The sequence below is a fragment of the Coptis chinensis genome, chromosome 3 (genome assembly GCF_015680905.1).
Source record: "Coptis chinensis isolate HL-2020 chromosome 3, ASM1568090v1, whole genome shotgun sequence".
NCBI classification, from domain to species: domain Eukaryota; kingdom Viridiplantae; phylum Streptophyta; class Magnoliopsida; order Ranunculales; family Ranunculaceae; genus Coptis; species Coptis chinensis.
In genome coordinates, this window is record NC_141458.1 from 47,451,447 (window position 1) to 47,463,657 (window position 12,211).

Sequence of the window (12,211 nt, forward strand, 5' to 3'; positions counted from 1 at the left end):
GGGTAAACTTAAACTTTCATCAACCCGGTCCTTGTGAGTTATTAAAAAAAAGGTCCTCTAGAGTTACTTTTTTAGGCGATTTGCCCTTGAGACTCGCTCTCTGTTTATTTAATAGAGAATTGCAAATAGAGACTAGAGAAAGAGAATTGAAGAAAAAGAATTCTACATAAAAAAAAATATAGAAAGAATGAGGGATTATAGAAAAAAAAAAAAAAAAAAAAAAAAAAAAAAAAGACAAGGAGAGATGATGGAAGTAAGATTGTACTGTAGTTTTTAATATGTTATATTTGTTGAAAGGTGATTAGGTGAATAACTTTGATTAGTTATGGATAGGTGAGGAGTTTTTTTGTCGTAGAATGCGAAGGAAACGTGGAGGAGACAAGGGAAACGAAGGGTTTGATATTGTATTTTTGTAGTTTTCATTATAAAAACTTTATCTAAAGAAAAAAGAAAAAAGAAAATAGTAAATATATTGGGGCCCCTTGGGTTGCGGGGCCCTAAGCAGCCACATATTTCGTTATATGGTTGAGCCGGGCCGGTCTAGTTTACATAACAATCTTCATCTATCTTTAGGGGATTGTATAGATCTGACAACATTCCTGCTTGATAATCAATCTTTTTAGGTTTGTTACTTTTAAGTCCAAAGTCCGTAAAACGTCCGACTAGTCAAGTTACCTTACTTACGTGGGTTGGTAAATCGAGTAAAGGATCGTCCAAACTTTAGGACTAAGCAAAGTTCACAACTGAATTTATAGCTTCAAGGGAATTAGTGAGTAGGATTTTAGGTTATTTCTTATGTTGCTAAAAATATTCTCAATTAAAACTTGGAATGCAAGTTTATGTAGAACTACTACGAAGATTAATTTCTTAGTAAACTAGATAGAGAGAGAGATACAGGAAGATGGTTAATCATAATCATGCAATATCAGTTACAAACTTTTAGAGCACCTTATCACTACATCTCTAATCCGTCTTGAGTTCATAAACAAACCCGAACGGCATCGAGTATCGATCCCTAGTAAGATGTACTCATCTCTGAGTTCATCTCACTAGCATGATGAGTTGAATTAACATTCCATCTCTAGAATATCACTTTAACTCCTGGTTGAATTATACACCAGCTGGGCAAACTAGAGGGCTAATAGTTACCATAGGATCTCGCACGAGACTTGACCTAGTGTTAACTGGGTCTCGCGACGACCCGACACGGAGTATCGATACTCAAACTTGATCGGGACTTCGGTCATTTTTTAGACCCGGATGTATAATCAAAACCTATTTTCCTAAGTAGTGATTATGGATTACTAAAATGCAGCCTGATCCTCACATGAGCATCATTAACCCTCCCCTTGGGAGGGTTTTTAGCTCATGATCCTTGGATGGATTTGATGTCTTGCATGTATGAAATGAAAAAGTAAGAAGAAGCAAAGAAAGAACTGGAAATTTAACTTTGAGAAAATAGATTTGATTAGAAGTTCAAGACTTCTTGTACCAACATAATACAAAAGCTTCCAAAATGAGAAAATGCCATGCATGAAATGTAAACAACAAATATGGAATGCAAGAATGAATATGGAATGCCTTTCTCCAACATCCCAAAATATATATCCCCCTCTCTCACATGAAGCATTCCCACCTTTATTACAAGTTTTGTTTTTTTCTTTACAAATCCTCCAAATTTTGTCACACCTTTTCTAATCAAAAGTCTAGTCATGCATTTAATTTCTTGTCTTATCTTGTTTTGCAAGATGTCCAAAAGTGTTCATAACTTGACACTTGTCCATGCATGATGACTCATCACTTTTTGTGGGCCCGTAGATTGGGTCCACATGTTGTGTCTATTGGCGGCCTGAGATGTTGGCATTTTTACAACTTTCTGTCTTTGCATAGAGCTCGTCGCCTTGGTCGTTCTGGCAGTTCACTTGCCGAAATCGGAGTCTAGGTTGAAAGATGTGAGCTTCGAAAGTTTGCTACTGCTTTGCACTGGTTTTGTCCCGTTGGAATCTTCGGCTCTAGTTAGGCTTTGTTGGGCTTCACTGAGGCTGAGTGGGAAGACTTCAAGTATGCACAGTATTCTCGTGCTTTGATGCAGGTTTTATCATCATATTCACGTTAATTACGAAAACCTGCAAAAGTATGAAAATATAATTATTTCATGATTATTAAACACATAATTACCCAAAATGTTATGTCTCTACGGGGTTTAGTATTACAGTTTTGGGTGCTTATCATTGCTATCACCCGCTATCAAAACATGAATGAATCCCTTGTTAGCTGCTAACTTCACTGCTACTTATGCTGCTACATACTAGTTCAGCTTCTTCAGGGTCCTTTGTTTTGAATCTCCTATAGGCAGTAGCTCCTACTGATTTTATAATGTCATCCCAAGCTATCACTGCTACTCCAACATCACCTTATTCCCTGTTGAAGGCAGCATCAAACTTGATTGGAATACAATCATTATAAATTATAGGAAATTGATAGAATAAATCAATATAACCAAAAGAGATAGTAGGTTGTGACTCCATTACTCCCTTATCTGAGCTATTTGCTTGTAAGGAGAGGTTCCAAAGCATATTAGTTCTTCTCAACAAACTTCCTATATCATATCAGTTCTTTTTCCATCAAATTTATATTATTTCTTAACTCCCAAACACCTTCAAGAAAAATGCATGCCAAGATACATTTCTCAGCTAAGCCCTTATCCGAGTTGTTACTGCCTTTCATGAACTCATCCAACCAGTCTCTAACTTCATCTAGAGGGTTGTAATCTATCCTAATACCAAGATTAGATATCATCCACTGACAAGTAAAGAAAAATATGAAGGGGATTTTCTTCCACTTCATAAACAGAATGGTGTGGAAACTGTTTCTATCAATTGTACTATGCCACCAGAAGTCCCTACATGCTTTGCCCAACTTCACAAGTTGACATTGGTAATGAGTAAAAATACATTGCATAAATAGGGGTGACTTGTATAACTGATTTAATGATACTAGTTCTCCCTGCCTGGGAGAGAACTTTAACTCTCCAACCCTTTATCTTGCCATGGACATTATCCACAAAGTAATCAAAGCCTTCAAATTTCTTCCTAGATAACATAGTAGGAACCCAAGATATTTGTCTTTTGGATTGAACAAGTTCATTTTCCAAAAAAAAAAATTTATAAGCATCATGCGTCTATGATCACATTTTTACTGTAAAATAAGCTGAACTTGTCAAAATTTATCTTTTGTCCAGAGATGTTGCAATAATCTTTTAGAATCTGTTTCAACTTGCCACACTCCTCCAAACTTGCCTTAGTAAAAAGGATAAGGTGATTTGCATAAAGGTAGATGGGAGATGGATGGAGAATTTCTTCTCAATTTCATCCCATGCAATTCTCTTCCCCCCATGAAGCGGTTGAAATAGATGAGACTTACCAATTGATGTTGAAATGATTGGAAGAACTATCTTTGGAGCTCAAGGAAATAAAAAATACTAATGACTAGAGCAAGATTTTAGTTGTGGATTCGTGCACTGTCAATGAAAACTCACAAGCCGTAGTTGATGCCTCTCAAGTTTTACTTATGAATCCCAACTTCTCACAAATTGAAGGAAGGAAAAGATAAATGAAGGGTTACAAAAGCAGGACTAGAATAAAAGGAGGTTTGGAGAAAGTCATTGCAAAAGCCACCAAAGTGAAGACAGGCAGGAGATGATGTACTTGTTGTAACTAGGTTGGTGTGAATCACGACAAACGAAATTGTCCTGAAAATCCAAATAGAAAGAAAGGGATAAGTAAGTAAAGTAATTTCCGTAGTTTTCATTTTTTCTTAGTATTCTAACATTTTTGTTAGAGTTCACTTTAAAATTGACATTTATGATGACATTCTTACTTGACAGTTGTTGATGAGGAGAACGATATATGATGAAGACGAAGATAGAGATGACGATGAAGAAGAAGATAGAGATGATGGTGAAGACGAAGATACAAATGATGATGGAGAGAGTGACTGAAGGATTTTAATTGGTTGTAGTCTCTATCTTTGATATTGGTTTTTGTTAACTGTTTTATTATTGTTTGTTGGAGATTGACTTTATAAGAGAACTGGTTGTTTTATTTCTGTTATAAGAGAAGATTGTCTCACTTCCTTTCATTGAGTGTGAATTGGTCTTTCCAGCAACACAGCAACAAGTACTTCCAAAAAATATTCAGAACTAAACTGCAGGATACACGCTAATATTGACGCTAAATCTATCTGCAATACTGGCAAGAGCTTTAAAAACTGTGTTGCAATATCTGAGTTCCACACCCTAAAACACATATAAGGGGGCTAATTATGTGTTGTATTATTGAGTCCTTCTGAAGATGTTCTTCCAAGAGTAGATGTGAGAGAAGTTCAGCCGCCAATTGTTGCACTGCTGGAGATGGTGAGAACTAAGGCTATAGCTAGTAAGCACGGCAATTTGGATGCTCCAAATTGTTAAGAAGGACCTGTAAAAAAGAGGTTTGACCACTATGCTGTCCTCACTTCCTTTCATTTTTTTCTTCAAACAAACATCACTGACAATCCAAACCATCAAATTTAAGAAATGACAATTAACACAAAACTGACACTGAACACTAACTTAGAAATTCATTACATAGAACACTAACATGAAATTCATTACATAGAACACTAACATTAGTACATTGCTGACTACCCATAAATTCATTACATAGAACTACCTTGGTTTCTGCAGGATGCAAAACAATGAAGATCAGGGACTTGATGAAGAGCAACCATGTTAAAACAGAGCCTGGTTGCAGCTGGATTGAGTTGAAAAGTGGTTTACATGTCTTCCTTGCAACTGGTCAATCACATTCTGATATAAATGAGATATTGTTGACACTGAATAGGTTAATGAATATGTGCTGAATAGGTCAATCACATTCGATTTATAGCTGCATTTTGCTAGTTACTCAGAAGAAGAGAATTTAACACATTGACTGATATGATTATCATTTCTCTATGATCTGCCATGATTACATTAGTTCTGCTTCACAAACAAAATATGGTCTGGAAAGAATTTACATTTACACTAATGTTACACCTCCCGAGTCTCATCCTACCAAGAGTTATGGACCGACAACTCCTGTCTTGTACTGTTACAGTCCTCCCCAAGTTTTCCCCACTCGAGATCAAACTATGCAAAGGGCCAACCGGATGGTTGAGGTTCATCTATGTATCACAAAACCGCGCAACAAATACAGCTTCAAGAATGGACCTTTTTACAAAATATTTATCCTAATGGATGGGACTGGCATCTAAGTCAAAGTCTGTCGCCTTGATTTTTAGCATGAACTGCTACTTAAAGAAGACCTGATCACAACATACAGAAAACAAATAAATTCCATAACCTACATGGATCCTGCTTCATCTGAACTACTAGAAGCTTCATTGCCAAGCGGACGTGTACTAGCACCCCGACTGTCCTCACTGAAGATATCATTGTCACTTGAATGGGAAAATGACCCCAGATCATCCTCCATAACAGCATTTGGTTTTCGCCCCTTCCTGGCCTCTCTTACTCCTCTTCCTTGCAGTGCCAATCGTCTGCGCTTTCGCGCTTTCCTCTTGCCTTTAGGGAAGTCTTCTCTGTGTGACCCGACAATTTTACTTTCTAGCTCTTTTGTGGTTCTCCCCTTGGCATATTCAATCTCCTCTGTTTCAACTAGAGGTGACTCAGAGTCAGGCTTGCGTTTCTTCCTTCCACCATTCGTCTGAAAAATACAGTACACCATTCAACAATTTTTCTAACAGATTTTCATGCTTAGAAAGATCTTGTACTATACATATTAGGATATATAAGTATCTCGGTGTTACTTGCTGGCCTCTTACTTTTAATTGATCGGGAAGTCAATTGTTTATGCTCTAATAGTTAATTGTCTACTAGGAATGCCACTATTCTACTACTATTGATTGCAGGCCATATCATTCCAAAGAAATAACTTTTCATTGAACACCAAAGAAATAGAAAGTTTCACATTGATTTTCGGTTGTATACCTTGGGACCACGATCAACCAGCTGAGCCCATTCATTTCTGTTTCGCAAACAATCAAGAACAGCTTGTGAATGACTTGAATATGCATAACGCTCTCCATTGTGTTTTCTCAAGTTATTCCAGTGCTACAACAGCGAAATATTGGAAAATTAGTATATAAAATGTAAAACAGAGTAAATTGAGTTCCATATCAGAAGTGAAGAGCATACACATACCGGAAGAACAGCATTGCACAGTTCTTCATATGTCATCCGCCTGCCTTTGCTCATTATCTGATCAAGTAGGCCTGTAAACGAGATTTGGAACTTAAAATTCTGAATAGAAATAAGTAATGGGAATGGAATTTGTGTGAAATAGCAGAAATAGAGATGTATGAGAAAAAACTAAAATCCATGTACCAGAAATTACCTGGCAAAGTGCGAGTGGCTGGACCAGTAATTCCTCCAGAACTATCATCGTCTTCTTCAGAGGTGTCCTTTGGTGAGTTACGCGAGGGTGACTGATTCTGATCAGCAGATTCAGTGGATTGACCGAGAGTGGCAGTGGAGGCTGAAGGTGCATTTTTTTTAGCGGAATGTCCCACTTCAGATGACCCACCAAGTGTTTCCTTCTTAGCAGAAACATCTGATGAAAAGACTTGATCTTGCCTCCACTGATCATGGGAAGAAAGCACCTTATCCATCTTCTTTGCATCATGAATAAACTCCCGCGAATTACGAGAGCCATCCTTTGGTGCTCCTTCTTTGCTTTTTCTCTTAGAAACCTACAAAATGCGTTCATGATATTGAAAAGAGTAAGCACCCAGAGAATGGTCAAGAACCTAAAAATTTCACAAGACTATAAAATAGATAAAAAGGACGCAGATAGCCTGATGTATTTCAGATTCATCTATGATTGTGTACAGCAATAGACTAACCAAAATTTGGTCTTTTAATCCAGAACTGCATGTGCGCTTAATAAGCATGTTTGTAGCCGCTGGAGAAGCCAACTGAGGAATACTACCTCCATGACGCACACGTGGCACCCGTGGAACTCGAGGAGAACTATTAAGTTCTTGATGTAACAATAGCGCAAGCTGTCAAAGAGAAGAAAACAATATGACAACTGACAAAAAGCATTGTACTTTAAAAAAAAAACGGCACGAATAATTAATATACTGATCTCACCTCTTCGTCGCTTAATGTTGACTTAACAGGCGCTGGAGGATGCATTGAAGATGAATGAGTCACCTTCGATGACTGATGGGAACCCGATTGATTGGTTCTTTCACCTTTTTCAGAGTAATCTGAAACTGTAGTCTTGTTCTGTACCTGTGAAGCACTTTGGGGCGGCAACGTGCTAGCAAACTCAACAGAACTTGAAGATACTGCCACATTTTGTGCCACTGATGCTTTAGAAGACGGGTAAAGCACTGCCTCCTTCAAGTCTGACGAAGCTTAGAAGTAGAAGCATGTGAAGTTCTGCTTGTATGAGACGCTTTAGATGCAGAAGCCTTTAATTGCTCTGTTGCTGTCTTTCTTGGTTCCTCATCTGTGGTACCATCTCTTACCGTTTCAGGCAATGTGTGAACTTTTTTAATATCTGCATGTGAGTTCACCTTTACTCGCTTGGTGAAATGGATAGGCCTCAGAGTACTTGGAGATGCAGGTCTCCCTGGTGGCTTAGAACTACCTAAAACTTCTGATTTGGAAATTACTGCAGTAGAAGATGATTTCCATGAATCCACAATCACTTTATGCTGAGTTAGCGGAGATGGCGGCCTTGGAGATGTACTTTCTACTTTCAGTGGTTCTTCGACACTTTTCAAGTGCTTTAGCTCGGAAGAACTTTCCTGCACCGAAACGGTCCCTGCTGAGCTTATCACTTCTCTTGTTTGACAAGGTTCGCCAGATATGGAAATCATACCTTCGATCATGTCAACTTTATCAGAATCGCTTAATGCTTTTGACACCTTGGCGGCATCTTCATCAGATGGTATATTGGTAGTCAATGTCTTGGAAACCTGAAGAGCTTCAAATGATTGTTCAGAAACAGAAATCTTCAGATGTTGATCCAAGTTCTCTGTGCTATCCAGCTTTACATCAATAAGTGCTGAAGACAAATTACTGGCCTTCCCTTCAGGTTGATCCTCATTTCCATCAGTCTTCATTTTAGAGTCAGGTTGCAAAGAGCACGGTGACGTGCTATTATCTGAATCTTGAAGAACACGACTCTGTTGTACTTCAGTGGCATCATCACTTAAATCTTCAACAGGAGGCTTCAACTTAAGTGACTCTGACACAGTATTGAAAGAACTCCTATATGAGTCTCCCAAATCACATTTGTCATTAAGATGATTGAAACCATCAACAGGTGTGTTAAGATCCTGATTTTGAGCACATACCATAAATGGATTCAGAACTAAAATTTCCAACTTAACAACAATAGAAAAAAGAGACAGCAGGAGAAAGAAAACAACAAAATAAATATAAAATATGTGTCAACCAGTAACAAATGATAGCAGATGTAAAATGCATCAACGTAGGGTGCAGATGGCCAGTGATGGTGCTGCCATATTCAACTGCATTTACTTGTTTAATTAAAAATGAACTGCGTAAGCATTTCTAGGACAGAAGTTCAAAATGAAATGTTAAAATTCAGACCCACTTGTTTCATTAATTGTGTAAGGGTAGGCAAATAGGAAAATTACCCAAATAATCCTGTTGTACGTTGAGATAACCCAGGCCCCCCCCCACCTCTTTTTTTTAGGCACATTACAAACAAACAAACAAAAAAAGTAAAAAGTAAAAGCACCATCAATGGCCCAGAATCAAATACAACTCCCATCTTAAACAAGTTCATAAGAAAGAAATGCCTCTAAAACTTATTCCAAAGATAGACCATGGGATCAAAAAACCGTTATCCAAGATAATAATGTCACTAAACTCTAAAGTTGCTCCTTCAAGTGCTGGATATTCATCCCTAACCATTTTCCCCATAAAAATAGCAAGAGGATCCATGTACATAACTGCCTACAGTTAGGACCATAATAATTCCCTGTGTACCATGATTTTAGGTCAGTCACCAACCCTGGCATTCATTGACATTGGCAACTCACCAATCCAATAGCACATAAAGAACACCTGAGGGTAGATGGATAAATTTCACTAGACCTGTCTTAACTTCCTGGAGGAAACAACACCTCCACTCCACTAACCCCTGCTCAAGTATGGAGGGAGGCAAGGGCAGCCCAAGGTAGGGAGATATGAAGCTAAATAAAAAATGGCAACCAAACCACAAAAGGCCTTATTTTTGTTTATGTTGATCCTAAAATAAAAAGCAACAAAAACAAGACAGAATACCCGACAACATCCTCAAGTCATCCAGGTCATCACCCTTAGCAATAGTCTAACCCGCAAAATGAAGACTCTTCCCCCATTTTTATTAACGATAAGAAACAAAAAATCTACTATACCAAAACCTAAAGTATCCACACGACTAATCACTAGTTACTATTATGTTTCCAAAGGGAATTGGGAGAAGATATTGAGCAAAATTACTTACAAAATCATTGAAGACAACGTCAGAGCATACAAAGAAGGGTCAGGACAGTCTAAGCATATGCATGTCACAATTTTAAATTTTGGATCCTAATGATGTGTTGCCCTAAAAAGAATGGCATTTCATTTCACTGCCATTTCCAAGTCTCCTCAACTTTAATACAATTCTCCTCGTCAGTTGGCGTGACTCGTGCTTCTTGTAATAGAATGAAAAGAGACTCCTTGTGCAAAATAAACTTCAAACCAAGTCTCCTTGACATACTAATACTGCGAACGATACCAATCTCTAAAAACATTATAATAACAATATAAAGCATGTTTGTGTATGTTAGTGTGCATACCTCTTGACTCCTGAGAATGTTTACATCATTTGGTTCTAAAAGTGACACCTCCACGGCAACAGTTTCAGAAGTACTCCCGGTCCTCATTGAAGTTTGATGGTCATTTTCTGACTTAACCACTATTTCAATTAAAGAGGTATTCTTCCATGCCTCCTTGGAGACATCCACACCTTGGTAGGTCTTAGCTGCTAGATTGTCCTTGGGTTTCACCTTCTTGTTGGAGTCCTCAGCATGGTGGGCTTTAGCCAATAATCTGTCCTTAGGTTTTCCTTTCTTAAAGGAGTCATCCGTATGATGAACGCTAGTGGATAATTTGTCCTTGGGCTTTGATTTTTTGAAAGAGCCCTCGGTATGATGGGAATTAGCAGCAAAATTTGCCTTTGCTTTTACCTTCTTGGACGCATCCTCAAAATAGTTGACTTCAGCAGCTAAATTATCCCTGGATTTTGCTCTCAGAAAGGAATCCTCAGCACAGTGGACATTAGCTGCCGAACTTTCCTTGGATTTATTGTTTGTTACACCGATAGTACCTCCGTGGTCAGGATCACGGAGTTTCATCTTGTCTCCGTTCTTTGAGTCATGGAAATGTGTCTCAACAACCTTGGGAGAGTCCAGTTGTTGTGCACCAAGACCAGCGGTAGAAACTGAAAGTTAAACATATAAAATCAGAAACTGTTACAAATTTCATAACTTGATAGGATGATGATACCTAGTAGGGTTGCAATTCACTTCTTCAAGTACTAATGCCTAAGACAGTTTCACTCTGTGATTCTGGTTTTCTTTTTGCTTTCTTTTACACCTTCACTTTTTGTAATTTCCCTCCCCCTTTTTTTTCCTATACTTACTACAATTCTCAGCTCACTTTGCAAAAAAAAAAAAATGATACAGATACATACAATATCATACCTTTTCTTTTAGCATCTGTGTCTCTGCTGGTACTTCTAGCCTTCTTCTTTCCACTAAGATTAAGATCCTTGGATCTTAAACCATCCTTCTTCCTCTTACCCAAATGAAGCCCAAAAGGCCGGAGATGGTTGGTCTCTCTGGAGACACCACTATGAACATAAGCAGCACTTGATTTGTTGATATCCCGTTTCTTTGCTTCTCTATGAGATGGCTTATTGGAACCTTCAAGGGAACCTCTCAAACCAACCAGCATCTCCACTGGACTAGCTGAGACAATCTGTTTGGACAAGGAGAAGAGAGCATCGGCACCTCTGTCTACAGGGTCTTCACATTTATCATCATCCCAACAAGGGAAGTCTCTGTATTGGAAATTGAACTTCTTGGGCACGTAACCAGAGCACTTCCAAAGGTCGGAAGTGAAAACGGGGGATAATCCGTGAAAGAGGGTAGGGTCACCGCCAGGGACACCCTGAACATGAACCCTGTCCTGGATGGGAATGTCGGTCCAAAGCCTAAAAGAAGATCTGGGAGGGGCAGATGGATTATCCATCCGCATAGTCTTGGTGGGGAGCTCGACAAGTAACTGAGCGACCTCGGTCTCTTCATTGTCATGCCTAGTATTAATAGTAATCTTCTTCTTCTTGGTCTTGCACTTGTCACAAGCAAAAGACTTGTCCCCCTTGACGTAACGAGAACATCTAGTGTGCACCCAAACACCACACTCATCACAGTTAACCATCTCCTCTCCGTCGTCAAAATTGACACCGCAAACGCAATCAACAGTCCAGGAGCCATCGCCCCAATCATCGGGTGGCTCACTGATGGGCAAACGGTGGGAACGGCTTTTCATGATTATTTGTAGCCCTAATTTTATCAATCTATCTATCTACCTAATAGAGCATAATTGTAAACCTACTGAGGCAGATACTGAGAATTGGCAATAGGAGAAAACAAAGGGCTTACCCAAATTACTTATTTTGTTTCTGATATGATAAAAACAAAACACGGTTGCCCGCCCCAGAGAATTTTTGTCTCGCCTGTTAATTGATGGAGAAACGGGCTTTTCCTTCTTTTACTTCTCCTTCGATTTTGACCTACACTGCCCTCCCTCGAAATATCGCCGGAGCCCGATTTCCACGTATGGGTCCCAGCGATATATATATATACTACCAGCGGCCACGTCAAGTATTGTCATGCACTATAATAACAACTCTATGTTTAATTTGGTCGAGAGAAACAATGCACTGATGAGAACCATAGCTACTAATTCGCCGAATTATTCACGAATTATAAAATTTAGCGAATAAAACGAATAATTCGGTGAATTTTTGAATGATACGGTTTAATTTGTGAATTGGTTGGGTCGGGCTTATAATTGCCGAATTATTCGCGAATT

General features: G+C 38.6%; 1 protein-coding gene across 1 annotated transcript; it reads right to left on the reverse strand.

Moving 5' to 3' along the window:
- Positions 1-4,960: 4,960 nt before the first annotated feature.
- LOC147509833 (uncharacterized) lies at positions 4,961-11,944 on the reverse strand. The gene is given in 9 exon segments (XM_086602022.1): positions 4,961-5,747; positions 6,032-6,154; positions 6,245-6,315; positions 6,438-6,792; positions 6,946-7,104; positions 7,196-7,464; positions 7,467-8,394; positions 9,910-10,553; positions 10,816-11,944. Coding segments are annotated over 9 exon segments (3,762 nt in total). The 5' UTR covers positions 11,666-11,944; the 3' UTR covers positions 4,961-5,384.
- Positions 11,945-12,211: the final 267 nt, after the last annotated feature.